The sequence below is a fragment of the Erinaceus europaeus genome, chromosome X (genome assembly GCF_950295315.1).
Source record: "Erinaceus europaeus chromosome X, mEriEur2.1, whole genome shotgun sequence".
Taxonomy (NCBI): Eukaryota; Metazoa; Chordata; class Mammalia; order Eulipotyphla; family Erinaceidae; genus Erinaceus; species Erinaceus europaeus.
The window spans coordinates 57,079,780-57,100,772 of NC_080185.1; the positions used below are offsets into that span (position 1 = coordinate 57,079,780).

At 37.9% G+C, this 20,993-nt stretch overlaps 1 protein-coding gene across 1 annotated transcript in view; it reads right to left on the reverse strand.

Moving 5' to 3' along the window:
- DNAAF6 (dynein axonemal assembly factor 6) overlaps positions 1-20,993 on the reverse strand; it is a 79,437-nt gene that overhangs the window by 42,275 nt on the left and 16,169 nt on the right. The window contains exons 3-5 of the mRNA XM_007530621.3: positions 9,698-9,770; positions 5,345-5,450; positions 684-780 (exon numbers count right to left, since the gene is read on the reverse strand). Of these exons, the coding sequence (XP_007530683.1) occupies positions 684-780; positions 5,345-5,450; positions 9,698-9,770 (276 nt within the window). The remainder of the gene's footprint in view (positions 1-683; positions 781-5,344; positions 5,451-9,697; positions 9,771-20,993) is intronic.

Genomic DNA, 20,993 nt, shown 5'->3' on the forward strand with positions numbered 1-20,993 from the left:
CTCTCCCTAGGCTCCTCTCTGTCCACGAGCCACACATGTTTGCACTCGCCGTTAATTTGTTGGGTTCCTGAAATTGTTCTAGTCCTGCCTTGTAGCAGTAACAGGTGGTCTCCTTCGGTATTCCTAGTTGACCCAGGAGAGGAGAGGAGAGAAACACAGCTGTTGCTGCTCTATAGGCACGCCTCTGGAAGTCCACCTTATTTCTGGTGTTTAAACTGTATATCTCTTTATTCCTGTAACATCTGGAGCATATCAATCATTAATTTTTTAAAACACTTTATAGATTTTTTAAAATTAATATTCTCTTTATTGCCCATATTTCCTTACAATCCCCCAGTCAGGGAAAGCTCACATATACCTTTCAACCTCTAATCTCCCTCTAGAAATTCAGATTTTTTTTCCCGATTCTGGAAGTCACAAGTCCCTAAGATATCATCTTCCTGAATGCATAGGTAATCCTGTTAAGTGGGCTGCTATCTATTCCATGTCATATTGAATCCTTCCCTAAATCTATGGCATGTGCCACTGTATGAATCAGATCATTCCCTTTACAGGTTCACAAAATAAAGTTCTTCAAGTTTATAAGAGCTGGAGTTAAAAGAGTTTACAGTTTTATCTACAGTACAACAGCCAATTTATCTTTAATGGTGACATAGAAAGTAAGAAATGTGAGAGAAACTTACCACTAGGTCCTCACAACATGCTGATGATGGATCTTTTCTGGTCATTCCTAGAAACATATCTTCAGTTCCCACCTTCTGTTTGAATATAATCTCATATCTGAAAAAAATATCATTGTTATCACTCAAACGAAATGTGACAATCTTCTTTTATAGAGCAGAAAACCAGAAACCTAGAAGGACAAGCTATCCACAAAAAAATTTAAAAAGGTAACTAAAGTGCTTTCAGTTAGAGATGTCTAGAAATCCAGTCAAAAATACTTAACACTGGTGACTAGGGAGGTTGCTCAGTGGGTAGAACACAACACTAGAAAGTGTGAGGTCCTGAGTCTAATCCCTAGCACTGTACTGATATAGTGATATTCTGGCTCACTTTTTCATTATTAAACAAATACAATATTTAAAAATGCTTCAAGGGGTCATTCAGTGGTGTACCTGGTTAAGTGCTCACATTACATTGCTCAAGGAACCAGGTTCAAGTCCCTGGTCACCACTTGCAGGGGGAAAACTTCATGAGTGGTGAAGCAGGTCTGCAGGTATCTTTCTGTCTCTCTCCCTCTCTATCTTGCCCTCCCCTCTCTATCCAATAATGAATGAATGAATATTTTATGAAAAAAAAAAGATGCTTCAAACTGGAAAGTTAGATTTGTATGCTTCTTTTTCAAAATAAAGCATGCAAAGATCAATAAAATAAGTTGTAGGAACTCCTAATGAGAGCCCAATACCAGTCATAGTAGAAAAAAAGGGGTTTTTCTATTAGGAAAAAATTACTCAGATGAATAATGGACCTGCATTCAGGTTTCATGTATAAACAGAAACCCTCCTCAGTTATAGTGTAGAGATAGAAAATCCAGGTTTAAAATAGTTTCTAACAGTACTTGTGTGATCTTGGTCAAATCACCAACTTGTGTGTGGGGTGTGAGCATTAAATTTGCACTATTTATGGGAAGTCTGAAAATAAATTACCTCCTTGGTCTTTTCCACCTCTGTGATTCTACAGTCAGAGCACTGGTAATGCTGTCAGCATAGCTACAATGCAATGTTTGGAATCCAGCCCTACAGAAATTCTTAGTCCAATGAAAGATTTTCCTAGTATTTCACCTGAAATGACAATTCTCAAATCTTTTCTGGCCTGAAAATTTTGGACCTTATTGAGAACTAGATTGAACTTCTGACCACTTGCAAATAGGAATGCCCAAGGGAAAAAAAAATTCCTGAGTGTGAACAAGACCAACATCAAGTATCTGTTCCGCAGAGTCTCTTTCATTTTCTTAAACAAGTAACACTACTAGGTATTTTCAAAGGTAAAATCAGGTTAAAGCAAAATATAAAACTTTTGGGGCCTGGCAATAGCACATCCAGTTGACTACAGATGCTAGCAAGTGCAAGGATCTGGGTTAGAGCATTTGCTCCCCACCTGCAGTGGGAAACCTTCATGAGCAGTGAAACAGGTGTGCAGGTGTTTCTCTTTCTCTTTCCCTCTCTTACTTCCCCTCCCCTCTCAATTTCTCTCTGTCCTATCTAATAAAAAATAAATAAGTAAAAAGTGACAGACAATAGTGTGTGGTTTTGTCATGTAGGCACTGAGCCTCAGTGATAATCCATGACAACAACAAAAAAGAGAAGGGGGAGGGGAGAGGGAGAGCTAAGAGAAAGAAAGAAGAAAATAAAGGATTTGCCCACTCATATGCCTCTGACTCCCAATTGACTTTCTTCTACCTGCTGCTCTCATTCTCATTTCCAGATACAGTTTTCCAAATGCCTACTATGTATGTCTATCTGGATGTCCCAAAAAGATACCTCAGTGTGCACATGCAAAGCCAAACAAAACGTTATACCCCCACTCCACCTATATTTCCAATCACAGTTGCTGGACTTAACTATTCACCCAGTTACCCCAATTAGTGATCAAACATTGTCTTTAATAATTTTTCTCTCAATTCTACTGCACTTCTAGAAGGAATGTCAATTGGTCCAACCTCTGTGGAGAGCAGTCTGGAGAAATCTCAGAAGGCTAGAAACAGACTTAACCTATGATCCTGCAATTCCTCTCCTGGGGATATATTCTAAGAAACCAAACATACCCATTCAAAAAGATCTGTGTAAACCTATGTTCAGAGCAGCACAGTTTGTAATAGCCAAAACTGGGAAGCAACCCAGGTGTCCAACAACAGATGAGTGGCTGAGAAATTTATTGTATATATACACAATGGAATAGCACTCAGCTATTAAAAATGGTGATTTCACTTTCTTCATCTCATCTTGGATGGATCTTGAAGGAATCATGTTAAGTGAGATAAGTCAGAAATAAAAGGTTGAAATATGGGATGATCTCACTCATAGACAAAAGTTGAAAAATACTACCATGATGACAACCTGACTTCCTTGGGCAGACGACCTCACCAATATGTCTTGGAACCCTACTTCCCCAGAGCCCTACCCCATTAAAGAAAGGTAGCAACACGCTGGGGGTATGACCGATCTGTCAGTGCCCATGTCTAGTGGATAGGCAATTACAGAAGCCAGAACTTCCACCTTTTGTACCCCATAGAGATCTTTGGCCCATACTCCCAGAGGGATAAAGAATAGGGAAACTTCCAGTGTAGGGGGTGGGGCATGGCACTCTGGTGGGTGGAATTGTATGGACTTGTACTCCTCTTATCCCACAATGATGTTGATCATTCTTAAATAATTAATTTTAAAAAGAGAGGCTGAAATATAAGAAAACACAAAGCAGAACTTGGATTGGAGTTAGTGTATTGCACCAAAGTAAAAGACTTTGGGGTTGGGAGGAGGGTTCAACATCTGGAACATGATGGCAGAGGAGGACCTAGAGGGATTTGAACTACTATGTGGAAAACTGAGAAATGTTACACATGTAAAAACTACTTTATTTTACTGTTGACTGTAAACCATTAATGCCCAATAAAAAATGCTTCTTCTTTTTCAACTATATACCAGTCTTCTTTCAAAATCTCTCAAATAAAGATCTTTATACTTCCCCCCCAAGGATAGACCTGTAGTGTGTGTGTGTGTGTGTGTGTGTGTGTGTGTGTGTGTGTGTGTGTGTTTTGTGTGTGTGTGTGTGTGTGTGTGGAGTGTGCCTATTAGCTGTTCACATTCTTCGTCCATGAGAACATTTCAAATTGTACATGCCAAAGATAAAAAACAGAAAATGTGGGACCTGGTTGATTGAATTCACACATCACAGTGTGTAAGGACCTGGGTTCAAGCCCCTGGCTTGAACCTGCATGGGAGAAGCTTCACAAGTGGTGAAGTAGTACTGCAATAGTCACCCTCCCTCTCTGTCTTACCCTTCCCTCTCAATTTCTCTGCCTTTATCCAAAATAAATAAATATTTAAATGAAATAAAATAATAAAAATAAATTGTAGAAAGCAAATTTCTCCATATCCTGAACGGAACAATTATTCATTTCAAGCCTTTTATGAATGTTCTTTGCACAAAATGAAAAGTAAAATTTTATTCAAATTTGCAGCTTGCCATATAGTTGATGTTCAGTAGACAATGTAATGTATGAATGCCTTAATTTTTACTTTGCTTGCAGATGTGTAGGCACTGCTTAAGCATAACCTGAGATTTACTGTCTTCATTCCTAAGATAAAGGTAAGAAAGTTTTAAAGCCTCTGGTTTTCCATGAGATTTAAAATTTTTTAAATTATTATTGTTTGTTTGAGAGATGGATACTTTATCTCCAGTTAATTATCTGCAATATCCCACGGCTTCTATTTTCAGAACTGACATAGAAGATAGAAACGTGGGTTTGAAGAAAAAAAACACTGGGCATAGTCTTATAGTCAAAAATAGAAAAGCTGTCAGATCATTTGTCATGGAAGGCTTCAAGAATGTATAAGTATAATGTAATTTAGTAAATATTGCCTTTGTCTTTCAAGCCACTCAATCTAAGATTTTAATTTTAAAAATATCTTTAAACTTGAGTACATTTAGCCATTAATTTCCATTATATCTGTAAACATACTTTGGTATTGTTTTAATCCTTGAAAGTTGAAAGTAGGGGTAATTTTAGAAAAGAATAAGTAATTAATTTTAATAGAATAAAAGGTTTTTGTGATGATAATTCTAAGTTTAATATTTATAATTCATACTTAAATTTTATTGTAATGCCTACAAAGTGAGGCTACAATTCTGCTTGCAAAATGCACTAAGCATAAGTCCTAAAATAATTAGAAATATGTCCAGGTAATAACTGATAATTGGAGGGAGAAGTTGTTTTTTGTTGTTGTTGTTTTCCAAAATTGTGGAACATTTGTAATTAAATGTGGGTCTTTGGCATGTTAGCATGGCAAGATGATTCATTTTGTATGGATGTTTGTAACCAAAATAGTTTTTACCCTCTACTGTTAATTTCACTTTGTACAACTGACATGAAATATTAATTTATAATAGAAATGACTGCATTTTTCATTTTTGTTATATAATCACTGAAAGGAAGATGTTACTTTTTATTATTTCTTTCTATTCTAGAGGGAACATTTCATCAATTACACATGCCTTCTGTGTGTCAGTGTAGCTATCTTTTATCTTATGTGACAGAACTTTATGAATCTTTTCAAAAATGGAACTAATATCAGGTGACACGTCTAACTTAAACGCTAAAGCGCATTCCTGACTTCATTTGACTTACTCTGGCATTTCTCTACTATCCCACATGTCATCATGCTCTGCTCTTTCTGGAACTTCATCTGGATTCCATATTTCTTCACAATTTTCATCACTGGTTGGAGGGATAACTGTGAATAAAAGGAAGATAAATTGAAGCCATTGCCTATCTCTCTGCATGACCCATCCTCCCCTACCCCAGCGCCTGTTATTCTTCATCCTCAGTATGGGGATCATTTGTAATTACATATTTTTATTCATTATTATTAGTTTGATTTTGGGAAAAATCAGTTATTTAGTAACAGTTGACTTCAAGCTTTTAATCAATGCACAAACCATAGATTGTTGTAGAAAAATGGCAAAACATAAGCAAAAGAAGAAAACAAGATAATCTATAGTACTACTGCCTAGATAATCAATTAAAAAATTCTGGTGGGAGTCGGGCTGTAGCACAGCGGGTTAAGCACAGGTGGCACAAAGCACAAGAACCAGCATAAGGATCCCGGTTCGAACGCCGGCTCCCCACCTGCAGGGGAGTCGCTTCACAGGCGGTGAAGCAGGTTTGCAGGTGTCTATCTTTCTCTCCTCCTCTCTGTCTTCCCCTCCTCTCTCCATTTCTCTCTGTCCTATCCAACAATGACAACAACAACAATAACTACAACAATAAAACTACAAGGGCAACAAAAGGGAATAAATAAATAAAATAAAAATTAAAAAAAATTCTGGTGTGCTATCTCTTTCTCTCCCTTCTCCATATAATGCATCTATTAACATACACACATATATCTCAATATGCATACCGATGTATCTAGCATTTAATAAGTACTTTATATAAAACCACATTGAATACAAATATATGACACACAGATGCACAGAAGTATTATATATTCTTTCAGAAAAAAGATCATATGTGAAATATTTTTTGTTTAAAAGAAAAAAAATCAATCTGATTTGGTTAGAAATTTCTTATCTTGCTTTCCCATATAAAAGCCTTTTGATTACTTTTTCATAAATGTGTAAAATAGTTAAAATAGATGTTGATTAATAAAACAAAAACAGTGGATAAAAATACCATTTTTATTGTGATGTTATCTTCGTGTTGACACAAACTTTAATGAAATTCTCAGGGCCAGGCAGTGGCACAGGTCAACAGAGTGCACACATTACCGTGTGCAAGGACCTGGGTTCAAGCCCCTTGTTCCCATCTGCAGGAGGAAAGCTTCAGTAGTGATTAGACAGTATTATAGCTCTCTCTCTCTCCCTCTCTCTCTCTTTGCCTTTCTCCTGTTTCCCTTTCAATTTATCTCTATAAAAAATCAAATAAAGACTGAAGGTGTCTTTCTCTCCCCCTCTCTGTCTTCTCCTCCTCTCTCCATTTCTCTCTGTCATATCTAAAAATTACACATTAATAACAACAACAATAATAATAACTACAGCAGCAATAAAAACACAAGGGCAACAAAAGGGAAAATAAATAAATAAATAAATCTAAAAATTAAAAATCAAATAAAGAAAAAAAAGAGGGGAGGATGGCCACCAGAAACGGTGGACTGTTCATGCAGTCACTTACCCTGATGGCAATTTAAAAAAAAAGAAAGAAAGAAAAAAGTAAAAGGAATTCTCTTATGACATGTCCATTTTGTAAAACTGTGCAAGTTACTGAGTTTCTACATAGTATCTTCAAATGTCTAGAGTGTGGGTAGACATGCATAGACCCAGTCTACATTTACTCAAACTATGGGGGCAGTAGATAGAGACCCACAGAGGGTCTAAGGTGCAGAACATTGCCTTAGCATAGATTGTGTAAAACCCAATTACAGATATGTATATAGTATTTTATGTATGAATATTTCTCAGAATTAAGAGATTATTAAGCATTTATTATCAGAAATACAGGCAGTACAGGAACCTATTCAAACTTGAACTAGTTTTCCACAGCGTGATTATCTTTTGAATATGGCAAATAGACTCTTGAGCATATAGAGTAGTAATAACTAAAATTATAAAATCATCTCTTCAGACCTCATTTTAGCTTTCATTTAAAACATGTGTCCAGTAGCACAGCGGGTTAAGTGCATGTGGTGAAAAGTGCAAGGACCAGATTAAGGATCCCTGTTCAAGATCCTGCCTCTCTACCTGCAGGGGAGTCACTTCACAATCGGTGAAGCAGGTTTGCAGGTGTTTTTCTCCCCCCACCCCCATCTTCCCCTCCTCTCTCCGTTTCTCTCTGTCCTATGCAACAATGATGACATCAATAACAACAATAATAACTACAATAAAACAAGGGCAAAAAAGGGAATAAATAAATATTAAAAAAATTAAAAAAACATCTGTCCAGATAAAAATCATTTGTAGTTGAACAACTATGGACCTAAAGACTGGAATAGTGCAGATGAAGTGTTGGGAGGTATTCCCTGCAGGCTCTTGTGTACTTCAGCTTTCAGGTATATATTTTTCCCTAGCTTATGGGCACCTGTGAGCATATGCTCTATCTCAGGGGACCTGGACTATATCTAGGTTTGGGGACTTTATTGAGGAGTGGAACCTTTATATGTTAACTCTCTTTTCAGCCACCAGGTTCCGGATGCCAGCACGATGCCGACCAGACTTCCCTGGACAGACGACCCCACCAATGTGTACTGGAGCTCCACTTCCTCAGAGCCCCACCCTACTAGGGAAAGAGAGAGGCAGACTGGGAGTATGGATAGACCATTCAATGCCCATGTTCAGTGGGGAAGCAATTACAGAAGCCAGACCTTCCACCTTCTGCAACCCACAAGGACCCTGGGTCCATACTCTCAGAGGGATAGAGAATGGGAAAGCTATCAGGGGAGGTGATGGGATATGGAGATTGGGTGGTGGGAATTGTGTGGAACTGTACCCCTCTTATACTATGGTTTTGTTAATGTCTCCTTTCTTAAATAAAAAAAAACTGTGTATAAAAAAAATCATTTGTAGTTAGGTAAATTGAAGAAGGAACTTCACCCCCACACACACATACACTATCTGGTAGCTGTGATCATGACCCCCCAAAAAATCAGAGACTTCCATACTTTAAAAGATGTGTAAAATATTCAACTCTGACAATGTTTATGCCCAAGTGCTGTTAGAAAATCCAAAAATTATTTACTGTAGTTTATTGGATCATTTCTTTATAAGACACCCCCTAAGCATTTCAGTGTGAAATAAAATTGTTAAATTGTTTTTTTGTTTTGTTTTGTTTTATCATGTTCTCCTAAGGTTTATTAGTTCAATGGTGATAATAACCAGGGCAGGGACTCTTTCTGTTTTGATTTCCATCATAGCCTGAGAGATTATTATTATACAGCTTGGTACATAATAGAGAGTTGATAAATATTTATTGAGTTAATGAATGAATAAATTCTGAAATTTCCATAATATAGCAGGGTAGGAGGTAAATAAGCTAAGGATTTCTGTAACTGCAGCCTAAATAATAAAAACTTTATCTAACCACACATGATTTTTTGATTTTTCATTTTGTAAAATATGTCATTTATTTAGTCAGTTATATACCTTTTTTAAAGAATTTATTTATTGGGAGTCGTGCAGTAGTGCAGCGGGTTAAGCACACGTGGCGCAAAGCGCAGGGACCGGTGTTAAGGATCCTGGTTTGAGCCCCAGGCTCCCCACCTGCAGGGGAGTTGCTTCACAGGTGGTGAAGCAGGTCTGCAGGTGACTCTCTTTCTCCCCCCCCCCCCGTCTTCCCCTCCTCTCTCCATTTCTCTTTGTCCTATCTGACAACAACAGCATCAATAACAACAGTAACTACAACAATAAAACAAGGGCAACAAAAGGGAATAAATAAATATTTTTTAAAAAATTATTTATTTACTTACTCATGAGAAAGATAGGAGGATAGAAGGAAAGAACCAGACATCACTCTGGCACATGTGCTGCCAGAGATTGAATTTAGGATCTCACAGTTGAGAATCTAGTGCTTTAGCCACTGTGCCACCTCCCAGACCACAGTTATTTATCTTTAATAAGAGAGACAAACTGAAAAGAAGACCAGAATACTGTTGAACTTTGGCTTATGTTGGTGCTAGTAATTGAACATGGGGCCTCAAAGCAGCAAGCATAAAAGTCTTTTATATAATGATTATGCTATCTCCTCAGCTCTTAATTTTTCATCTTATGTCATCTGCCCCAAAATGTGAATCATTTAGGGCTAACTAATGTCTAGAAAATCCTGCAACACTATAGTGGTAAAGCATTTTATATAAATGACTGTCCAACATTGATTTCTACAATTGATTTAATGAATGCCACTGTTAGTACTGCTCTCCCTATATTTTTTTCTCCTAAAGAAACTATTACACTGATTATATTGATTTATTATCCTTTTTAAATAGTTTACCTTTGAGCTCTTCTGCTTTAGGTGACCCAATATTCCCAGGACCCATGGCTCCAACAACATGTGAACAATTTGGCTAGAAGAGAAGAAAAAAGTTCAATATTCCATGATCAATATTTGTATATAACTGTTTCTATTAATATATACCAGAACTCTACTCAGCTTTGATTTATGTAGTGCTGAGGATTGAAACTAGGAGCTAAGAGCTTTGGTAATGAACCATTATCTTTTCTCCCCAGTATCACTTGTATAACTTAAAAAAAAACTTTTTATATTATCTTTATTTATTTATTGAATAGAGACAGCCAGAAATAAGAGTGAGGAGGATATAAAGAGGAAGAGAGACAGAGAGACATCTGCAGTTCTGCTTCACCACTCACAAAGATTTCCCTCCTGTAGGTGGGGAGCAGGACTTGAGCCTGGGTCCTTGCACATTGTAACATATGTGTTCAACCAGGTGTGTCACCACCTGGCCCCTGCCAGTTGTATAACTTTTATGATCAGTTATATTTTCAACTTGATAAAATTTTCCATCTATAAATATTCACAGAACTTTCTAGTTTAATAATACATCACTGTTGCACAATACAGAGGGAAAGTCAAGCACTCAATGTGTATATGAGTGTGTGTGTGTGTGTGTGTGTGTGTGTGTGTATGCATGTGTGTGTATGTGTTTTGTAATTGGAGTTGGTTTAATATAATCTAATGCAGAATTGATATTTGACCAGATTAAGTCCTTAATTCCCATCCAGTGAATCATGCATCATTGAGGGTAAAAGAATAAGCCATCTTTGTGTCTTTAAAGGTTAAAATCAAATATTATTATAAAACATTGATATCTTTGCATTTTGGCTGTCTTTGGTGATAATTAGATTGGGGATATATAAGTATGATAAAGTTTTTCAGGAATAAAATGAAACCTCTAGAGTCTAAGTATTTAGACATTGTGACTCACTCAAAATCATTAATATATTTTACTTATCTCCATCATATGAAACAATTTCCGGTCACACCATTTCACATATAAAACTAAAGGCTTTAATTAGCAATCCCAAATTCAGTTTCAGAGGCATACTGAACCATTTAGTACTTATACAAATATTAGTGTATTTTTGCCATCTTGTGTGCAGGCATACATAGGTAACAAGACTGTGTCTGGAGGAATACCAAAGGAAACCACCTGGGACCACAACAAGGCAGGACTAGAATGACTTCAGGAACCCACTAAACCACCTATGATTGTAAATGCATGTGGTTCGTGGACAGGGAAGAGCCTAAGGACAGATTGAACGGCTGGTAACAGTCTGGCAGCTTACCAATTGAGGCACTACCTCCGGTCTGTTTTACCAACAAAAAGACTGCTGAAGGGAGGAGAGGACTCCCCTAAGATGCAACAAATGCAACTGAGTCTCCATTGCTACTGCCCTCAGAGGCTGGAGCAGCAGAGGGGAGGCACTGTGCTGACAGGGAACAGAGACCTGACCAGGACACTCAAGAGAAGAGCTACACCTTGGTGGCCTAGCAGTGGGGCTGTATAGTGGGAGCATTTCCACATTGTTCTCCTGATGTGAACATGGTGAATAATTGCCTCAGAACCTACAAACTATAAACAGGACTTGTTTGGAAACTCAGGGCCAAACAGTGCTGCCCAACTTGGCAGAGAAGGTGAATTGAGCCTGGAGCTGTTGATCCTTGGGGTGAGAGAGTCTCTTTGAATAACCACTGTACTATCTCTAGCAACTCTGCTTTATCTCTTTGTCAGGAGTGAGTGATTAAGCTAAGAAGTCTACCTATAGTTTCCCATAACCTAAGGGAATAAAAAGAGAAAAAGAGGCTTTTAAGAGCCTCTGTGCTCCAACTCAGGAATTGAAATAACATTGAAACAACGGTTAATTTCCACAACTGTGAACTTTTTAAGTACTTTACTTAAACACAAGTAAATCCAGGCAAGAGTGATAAGTAATTTGAAAAGTATTGAGAGGGACATCACAGCATACTATATAGAATGGATAAACCAACAAGAAGAAATATTGGAGAAATGAACCAGGACAAGAGTCCAGCTAAATCTTTGTGGGGCTCCCCAAAAGTTGAACCAAAAATGGTGAGGTCAAAATCCAAAATCTTGTTAAGGAAATAGTGACAAGAATATTCACAAGAGTTTGAAATAATTGTCATCATAAATACAGAAAAAACAAATGAGACTCTGGAAGAAAACACTAATTATCTCAAAGTTACTAGAGAGCTGAAAGCTGAAATAACTACGCTACTAACACAACTACATGAACAAGATAAAAGAGTATCAGAAGAGGGTAACAAAAAAGATGAACTCCAGAAAGGAGTAGAGGGGAGAGAGAATAGAATAAATGAGGCTGAAGACAGAATTAGCAAGATCGAGGATGAATTAGAGACAACTAAAAAAGAAGTAAGAGATTTCAAAAAGATATTAAGAGATACTGAAAACAACAATAGAAACCTATGGGATGACTTCAAAATAAATAATATACTAATTATTGGCTTACCAGAGGAAGAAAGAAAGGGAGGGGAAGAAAGCATTCTTCAGGACATAATAGCTGAGAACTTCTCTAGTCTAGAAAACATAAATGACATAAAGGTTCAAGAAGCCCAGAGGCTCCCAAGAGAATCAACCCAGACTTAAAGACACCGAGAGACATCATATTTAGAATGGAAAAGAATAAGGATAAAGAAAGGATCCTGAAGGCTCCAAGAGAAAAATAAAGAGTCACCTACAGAGGAAAACCCATAAGATTAGCAGCAGACTTCTCCACACAAACACTACAGGCCAGAAAAGAATGACAAGATATCTATTGAGTGTTCAATGAAAAAGGCTTTCAACAAAGGATACTGTATCCTGCTAGACTGTCATTCAGATGACAGGGAGGCATAAAAACCTTCTCAGACAAACAAGGGTTGAAAGAAACAACTATCACCAAGCCTGCCCTGAAAGAACCTCTGAAAGGTCTCCTATGAACAGTCAAAACACCATAAATATGCCATATGTCTGAACACTCTAAAAATGGCATTAAAATATCTTCAATCTATGATATTAATAAAGATCAATGGCCTGAATTCACTTATTAAAAGGCACAGAGTAGGAAGATGGATCAGAAAACACAACCTAACAATATGCTGTCTACATGAAACCCCTCTAACTCAACAAGACAAACACAGACTCAAAGTGAAAGGATGGAAAACTATCATACAAGCCAATGGCCCACAAAAAAGAGCAGGAACAGCTATTCTCATATCTGACACAATAAACTTTAAAATAGTTAAAAATTTTAAAAGATAAGGATGGACATTACCTAATGCTCAGAGGATCAGTCAATCAAGAGGACATAACAATTATTAACATCTATGCACCCAATGAGAAGCCATCTAAATACATCAAACAACTACTGAAAGAACTACAGCAATATATATTAACAGCAACACAATAACAGTAGCGGACTTCAAAATCCCACTCTCTCAACTTGACAGATCATCCAGGCAGAAAATCAGTAAAGACAAGAGGGAACTAAATGAGGAGATAAATAAACTGAACTATTGGATATTTTCAGAATCATTCATGCCCTGAAACTGGAATACACATTCTACTCAAGTCCATATGGGTCATTCTCAAGGATAGACAATAGGTTAGGCCACAAAGACAGCATCAGCAAATTCAAGAGTATTGAAATTATTCCAAGCATCTTCTCAGACCACAGTGGAATTAAACTAAAACTTAACAAGCAAGAAAAGATTAGTAATAGTTCCAAAAGGTGGAACCTCAACAATACACTACTTCATAAATACTGGGTCAAAGAGGATATAAAGGAAGAAATCAAAATCTTTCAAGAGTTCAATGAAAATGAAGACAAAGCTATCAAAATATTTGGGACTCAGCTAAGACAGTACTGAGAGGGAAGCTCATAGCCATACAAGCAAACATTAGGAAAGAATAAAAATCACAAATAAACAACCTGATTGCACACCTTAAAGACCTAGAAGAAGAACAAAGGAAACCTAAAGCAACCAGAAGGACAGAAATCACTAAAGTTAGGGCAGAAATGAATAACATTGAAAATAAGAAAACCAAACAAAATATCAATGAAAGTAAATGTTTCTTCGAAAGAGTGAACAAAATCAACAAACCTTTAGCCAGACTCACAAAACAAAAAAAAAGGTAGAAGACCCACATAAATCGATTGTAAGTGAAAAGGAGATATCACAACAGACACCAAAGAAATTCAACATATCATGGAGGCTTTTATGAATAACTATATGCCACTAAGCTAGAGAACCTGGAAGAAATGGACAATTTCCTAGATACCTAAGAACTTTCAAATTAAATAAAGAGGAACTAGATAATTGTTGGTATGAATGAGACCCCTTCTGTTTCATTTGGTTTAAATCCCCCCTGCTTAACACTATTCTATTTACATAACCACTGCATTCTATTTACATAACCACTGTTAACAAGCACCACCCTCCCTCCAGGGCATTGGTGGTTCAGTGATAGGATTCTCGCCTGCTCCGCCCCCTCCTTGTCACACTCTGATTTTCACCAGTCACTTTTCTCTCCACCCTCTCTATGTCACATCCTGTTTCCACCCTACTTGGCAAGTATATATAAAGACAGCATTGTGAGTTTTAGGGTACCTTGAGTTTAGCTTAGCTCGGCTTAGATTGTGCTGCGTCCTGCATGAATAAAGAGATACTGCCTACAGCTCAACCATGAGTCCCCGAGTCTCTGTTCACCACTGCGAAGCTAGCCTGGCCTGCTGGAGCTCCCAAATGTAAACAACAGATAATATGAACAGGGCCATCACAGCCAACGAAATTGAAACAGTTATCAAAAATCTTCTCAGACGGAGGGTAGATAGCATAATGGTTATTCAAACAGACTCTTGCCTAGAGCTCCAGAGTTCCAGGTTCAATCCCATGCACCACAATAAGCCAGAGTTGAACAGTGCTCTGGTAAAAAAAAAATTTCCAATAATAAAAATTCTGGATCAGATGGTTTTACAAATGAATTCTACAAAACCTTCAAACAAGAACAAATACCTCTACTTTTAAAAGTCTTCCATAAGATTGAAGACACATGAATACTCCCTTTCAACTTCTATGAAGCCAATATCGCTCTGATACCAAAAGCAGACAGGGACACAACCAAAAAAGAAAACTACATACCAGTATCTCTGATGAACATAGATGCTAAAACATTTAACAAAATTTTAGCCCACTGGATACAACAGTATATTAAAAAGATTGTTCATCATGATCAAGCGGGGCTTTTCCCAGGAATGCAAGGTTGGTTTAATGTACGTAAATCAATTAATGTGATTCACCATATCAATAAAAGGAAGACCAAAAACCACATGGTCATATCAACAAATGCAGAGAAAGCCTTTGACAAAATCCAATATCACTTTATGATCAAAACACTACAGAAAATGGGAATAAATGGAAAATTCCTGAAGATAGTGGAGTCTATATATAGCAAACATACAGCCAACATTATACTCAATGGTGAAAAACTGGAAGCATTTACCCTCAGATCAGGTACTAGACAGGGCTTCCCACTATCACTACTACTATTCAACATAATGTTGGACGTTCTTGCCATAGCAATCAGGCAGGAGCAAGGAACTAAAGAATACAGATTGGAAGAGAAGATGTCAAACGTTCCCTATTTGGAGATGACATGACAGTATACATAGAAAAACCTAAGGAGGGAGTCGGGCGGTAGCACAGCGGGTTAAGCGCATATGGCACAAAGCGCAAGGACCGGCATTAAGGATCCCAGTTCGAGCCCCTGACTCCCCACCTGCAGAGGTGTTGCTTCACAGGTGGTGAAGAAGGTCTGCAGGTGTCTGTCTTTCTCTCCCCCTTTTGTCTTCTCCTCCTCTCTCCATTTCTCTCTGTCTGTCCTATCCAACAAAGACATCAATAATAATGATAATAATAACCAGAACAATAAAACAAGGACAGCAAAAGGGAATAAATAAATATAAAAAAAAGTCTTCAGAAGAAAACCTAAGGAATCATCAAGAAGCTTTTGGAAATCATCAGGCAATAGAGTAAGGTGTCAGGCTACAAAATTAACATACAAAAGTCAGTGGCATTCCTCTCTGCAAACACTAAGTTAGAGGAAGATGAAAATGAAGTCCAGAAATCTATTCCTTTTATTATAGCAACAAAAACAATAAAATATCTAGGAATAAACCTAATCAAAGAAGCGAAAGATTTGTCTACTGAAAATTATGAGTCACTACTCAAGGAAATTGAAAAAGACACAAAGAAATGGAAAGATATTCCATGTTCATGGGTTGGAAGAATTAACATCATCAAAATGAATATACTACCCAGAGCCATATACAAATTTAATGCTACCCCCATCAGGATCTCAACTATATTTTTAGGAGAATAAAAAAAATGATACAAATGTTTATCTGGAACCAGAAAAGACCTAGAATTGCCAAAACAATCTTGAGAAGAAAGAACAGAACTGGAGGCATCACACTCCCAGATCTCAATTGTATAATAGGGTCATTGTCATCAAAACTGCTTGGTATTGCAACATGAATAGACACAGTGACCAGTGGAATAAAATTGAAAGCCCAGAAGTAAGCCCCCACACCTATGGACATCTAGTCTTTGACAAAGGTGCCCAGACTATTAAATGGTGTTAGCAGAGTCTCCTCAACAAATGGTGTTGGAAGAAATGGGTTGAAACATGCAGAAGAATGAAACTGAACCACTATATTTCACCAAACACAAAAGTAAATTCCAAGTGGATCAAGTACTTTATATTAGACCAGAAACTATTAGATACTTAAGAGTAAAATATTGGCAGAACTCTTTTCTGCATAAATTTTAGACATTTTCAATGAAATGAATCCGATTACAAAGAAGACAAAGGCAAACATAAACCTATGGTATTACATCTAATTAAAAAGCTTCTGCACACCAAAAGAAACCACTACCCAAACAAAGAGACCCCTCACAGAATGCGAGAGGATCTTTACATGCCATACATCAGACAAGAGTTTAATAATCAAAACATATAAAGAGCCTGCCAAAGTCAACAACAAGAAAACAAATAACCCCACCTAATAAATGGGGAGAGGACATGGACAGAATATTCACCGCAGAAGAGATCCAAAAGACCGAGAAACACATGAAAAAATGCTCCAAGTATTTGATGTCAGGGAAATGCAAATAAAGACAACAATGAGATACCACTTCACTCCTTTGAGAATGTCATACATCAGAAAAGGTAACAGCAGCAAATGCTGGAGAGGTTGTGAGGTCAAAGGAACCCTCCTGCACTGTTGGTGGGAATGTAAATTGGTCCAAACTCTGGGGAGAACAGTCTGGAGAACTCTCAGAAGCCTAGAAATGTATGATCCTGCAATTCCTCTCTTGGGGATATATCCTAAGGAACCCAACACACCCATCCAAAAGGATCTGTGTACATATATGTTTTTAGCAGCACAATTTGTAATAGCCAAAACCGGGAAGCAACCCAGGTGTCCAACAACAGATGAGTGGCTGAGCAAGTTGTGGTATTTATACACATTGGGATACTACTCAGCTATTAGAAACGGTGACTTCACCATTTCCGACCATTTTCAATGGAGCTTGAAGAAATCATTTTAAGTGAAATAAGTCAGAAACAGAAGGATGAATATAGGATGACCTCACTCTCAGGCAGAAGTTGAAAAACAAGATCAGAAGAGAAAACTCAAGTAGAACCTGAACTGGAGTTGGTGTATTGCCCCAAAGTAAAAGACTGTGGTGGGTGGGGGGGGGGTGTACAGGTCCTGGAAATGGATTACAGAGGATGTAGTGTGGGGTGTATTGTTATGTGGAAAACTGAGAAATGTTATACATGTACAAACTATTGTATTTACTGTTGAATGTACAACATTAATCCACCAATAAAAAAATTAAAAGAAAATAAAGACTCTGTCTGACTAACCAGTCTTTCCTTTTTTCTTTTCTTTTTTCAACTAAGTACAATATAATACATCATAAGTACAATGGCAATTCCCCTCAAGTATTCCTTGGTATTTCATGGAAATCTCAAATTTTTCCTAATTTTTCTTGCTTATGTAAGTCTCTGTAAGTCACATTCACTCTAATGCTTTTGCTAAAAGTAGAATTGTTATCTTGCATGATGGAAAACTAAACTTCTTTCTCTCCTTTCCCAGACCTCCTCCCTTATTGCCTAAATCTTCAAACACATACAAAGGTCATACTGAAGGGCCTGCATTGTGGCACAGCAGAAGAAAGTTATTACTATTCATGAGGTTCTGAATTCAAGCCTCCAGTCCCCTGAAAGGATAGAAACTTCTGGAGCAGTAGAGCAATGCTGCAGGACTCTCTCTCTCTCTCTAATAATAATAATAATAATAATAATACTGCTTGTAATGTTGAAGTCCTGCATGTACTCAGCCCTAGAAAAATATCTGGTGGAGGGCCCATGAGATAGGGCACATATGTACATGTATCCATAAGTTGGGAAAATTTATATTTTAAAGCAAAAGTATGCAACAGTCTACAGTGACTCAATAAGTGCAGCAAGCAAGTAGAAAGACCTAAAAAAGTCACCAGAAGGTAATCAAATATTTTCTACTTAGACCAAAATAGCCTCCTCACTCTGTATTTTGCTTCCCTCAATCACTCTAAGTCCAACCATATCAGATAAAGTAAGGACTAAAAGCTGGATAGGGGCAAGAGACAGGCATACTCTAATGGTGGTTCTCTTGGTCACTCATGCCACACCATCATCTGGGGCCCTTGCCAGGGAATCCTTGAATTCCCATATAGACATGATGGGCCTAGACCTCTAACAGATCCCTCTCTCCACCATCACTGGTCATCCCCATAAGGAACATCATAAACTCTCTTGAGGGCCTCTGCAGGACATTGTCTTCAATGTAGAACAATAGTGGTAGAAATTGCCCCACTCTCTGGAGGGAGGCTCGGTCAAATATTCTGCCACTCAAGGTAGACTGGTCCTGAAGTGAGTGCAGCCTAGAATGTCCCTAGCTATGACTACGGAATGTGAGCTCAGGGTGCAGAGGTTACACAGGTTCCTTTGCTAAATATGAATAGACATGAGCCCGAGATCAGGTTGATGGGATTTACAGTTAATGGTATTTATATAATTCCCCCACATTTGGGAGCTTCTCTCCTCTCTGTTCCAGCTTTCTAGCCCTATGTTCAATTCTGACACCATCTTCCTAGATAATACTTCTAGCCCACCTACATGCTAGCCATTGGGCTCAGACAAAAAATCAGTAAAATCATGGGCCCCTTGGAATATACCTAAAATAGACTTACTTGCTCTGTGCAACATGAAGATCCTCCATTTCATCTACTATACTTTTACCTTTAGGTTCCTGATTATTAAACAAATCATTCTGCTTTACATTTTTTTTTTTTGCCTCCAGGGTTAGTGCCAGGGCTTGGTGCCTGCACCATAAATCCACTGCTCCTGGAGGCTACTTTTTTTTTCCTTTTTGTTGGTCTTGTTTTATCGTTGTTGTGGCTATTATTATTGTTGTTTTTGATGTCATTGTTGGATTGGACAGAGAGAAATGGAGAGAGGAAGGGAAGACAGAGAGGGGAAAGAGAAAGCTAGACACTTACAGACCTGCTTCACCACTTGTGAAGCGACCCCCCTGCAGGTGGAGAGCCAGGGGCTCAAACCAGAATCCGCATGCCAGTTCTTACACTTTGTGCCATGTGCACTTAGCCAGCTGTGCTACCGCCCCACCCCCTCTGCTTTATATCTTAATGCTTTTCAGCCACCAGGTTGTATATGCTTCTCTGAAACCATCCTGATTTCCCTGGGAAGATGACTTCACCAATGTGTCCTGGAGCCCCACCTCCCCAGAGCCCTTCCCGTCTAGGGAAAGGCAGAAACAGGCTGGAGTATGGATGACCTGTCAATGCCCATGTCTAGCGGAGAAGCAATTATAGAAGCCAGACCTTCTGCTCCCCCTAAAGACCTTTGGTCCATACTTCTAGGGGTATAAAGAATAGGGATACTTCCAATGGAGGGGATGGGATATGGCACTCTGGTCATTGGAATTGTATGGAATTATATCCTTCTTATACCACAATCTTGTCAATCATATTAAATCACTAATAAAAATGATATATATGGGAGTCCGGCGGTAGCGCAGTGGGTTAAGCGCACATGGCACAAAGTGCAAAGGGCGTAAGGATCCGGTTCAAGCCCCCGGCTCCCCATCTGCAGGGAAGTCGCTTCACAAGCGGTGAAGCAGGTCTACAGGTGTCTTTCTCTCCCCTCTCTGTCTTCCCCTCCTCTCTCCATTTCTCTCTGTCCTATCCAACAACGATGATAACAACAGCAATAATAACTACAACAATAAAAAAGGGCAACAAAAAGGGAAAATAAATAAGTATAAAAAATATTTTTAAAATTATATATATGGAAGTCCAGCGGTAGCACAGAGGGTTTAGCGCTGGTGGTGCAAAGCACAAGGACAGGCTTAAGGATCTGGGTTCGAGCCCCGGCTTCCCACCTGCAAGGGAGTCGCTTCATAAGTAGGTCTGTAGGTGTCTATCTTTCTCTCCTGCTCTCTGTCTTCCCCTCTTCTTTCCATTTCTCTCTGTCCTATCCAACAACAACAATAATAACTACAACAATAAAACAACAAGGGCAACAAAAGGGAATAAATATGTTTTAAAAGATTAAATATATATATATGAAAAAATAAAAAGCCTTGGTGGAAGAAAAGGTAAAAAACAGTTTATAATATCTCATTTGGGCAAAAAGTATAGCATCTATTCTTGTAAGCTGATGGAAAGGTTCATCCAAGTCTTTATTATGCTAAACGATTCCTCCAGCTATAAATAAGGTATTAATCTATAACCTCTCCACAGTTTTCGAGACAATATGTTTTCCTCTCCAAAGGTACTTTAAAATGCTGTCTACAGTTAAAGTGTTACAGGCATTTCTATGTGAAAATTTCAAGACAATATTCTGTACGTTGTTTTTCTTTTTAATCACTAAGGTCACATAAACATTTAGTGCTTTTCTTAAATTGTAAATCACCAGGATAATACTAGTCAATCAGGGTACTGTATTTTTGGAACATGAGGACCTCTTGTTTTGTTGAGTACCACCTTCAGTGAGAATTTAAATCATAAAAATTAAAACTTGAATATATCTAACCAAAAATAGTTTGTTCTTCCTAGACAGCGATGATAAAACCAGTATATAAGAATGAAGGGGTGTTTCAGTTTATTCACTTATTGA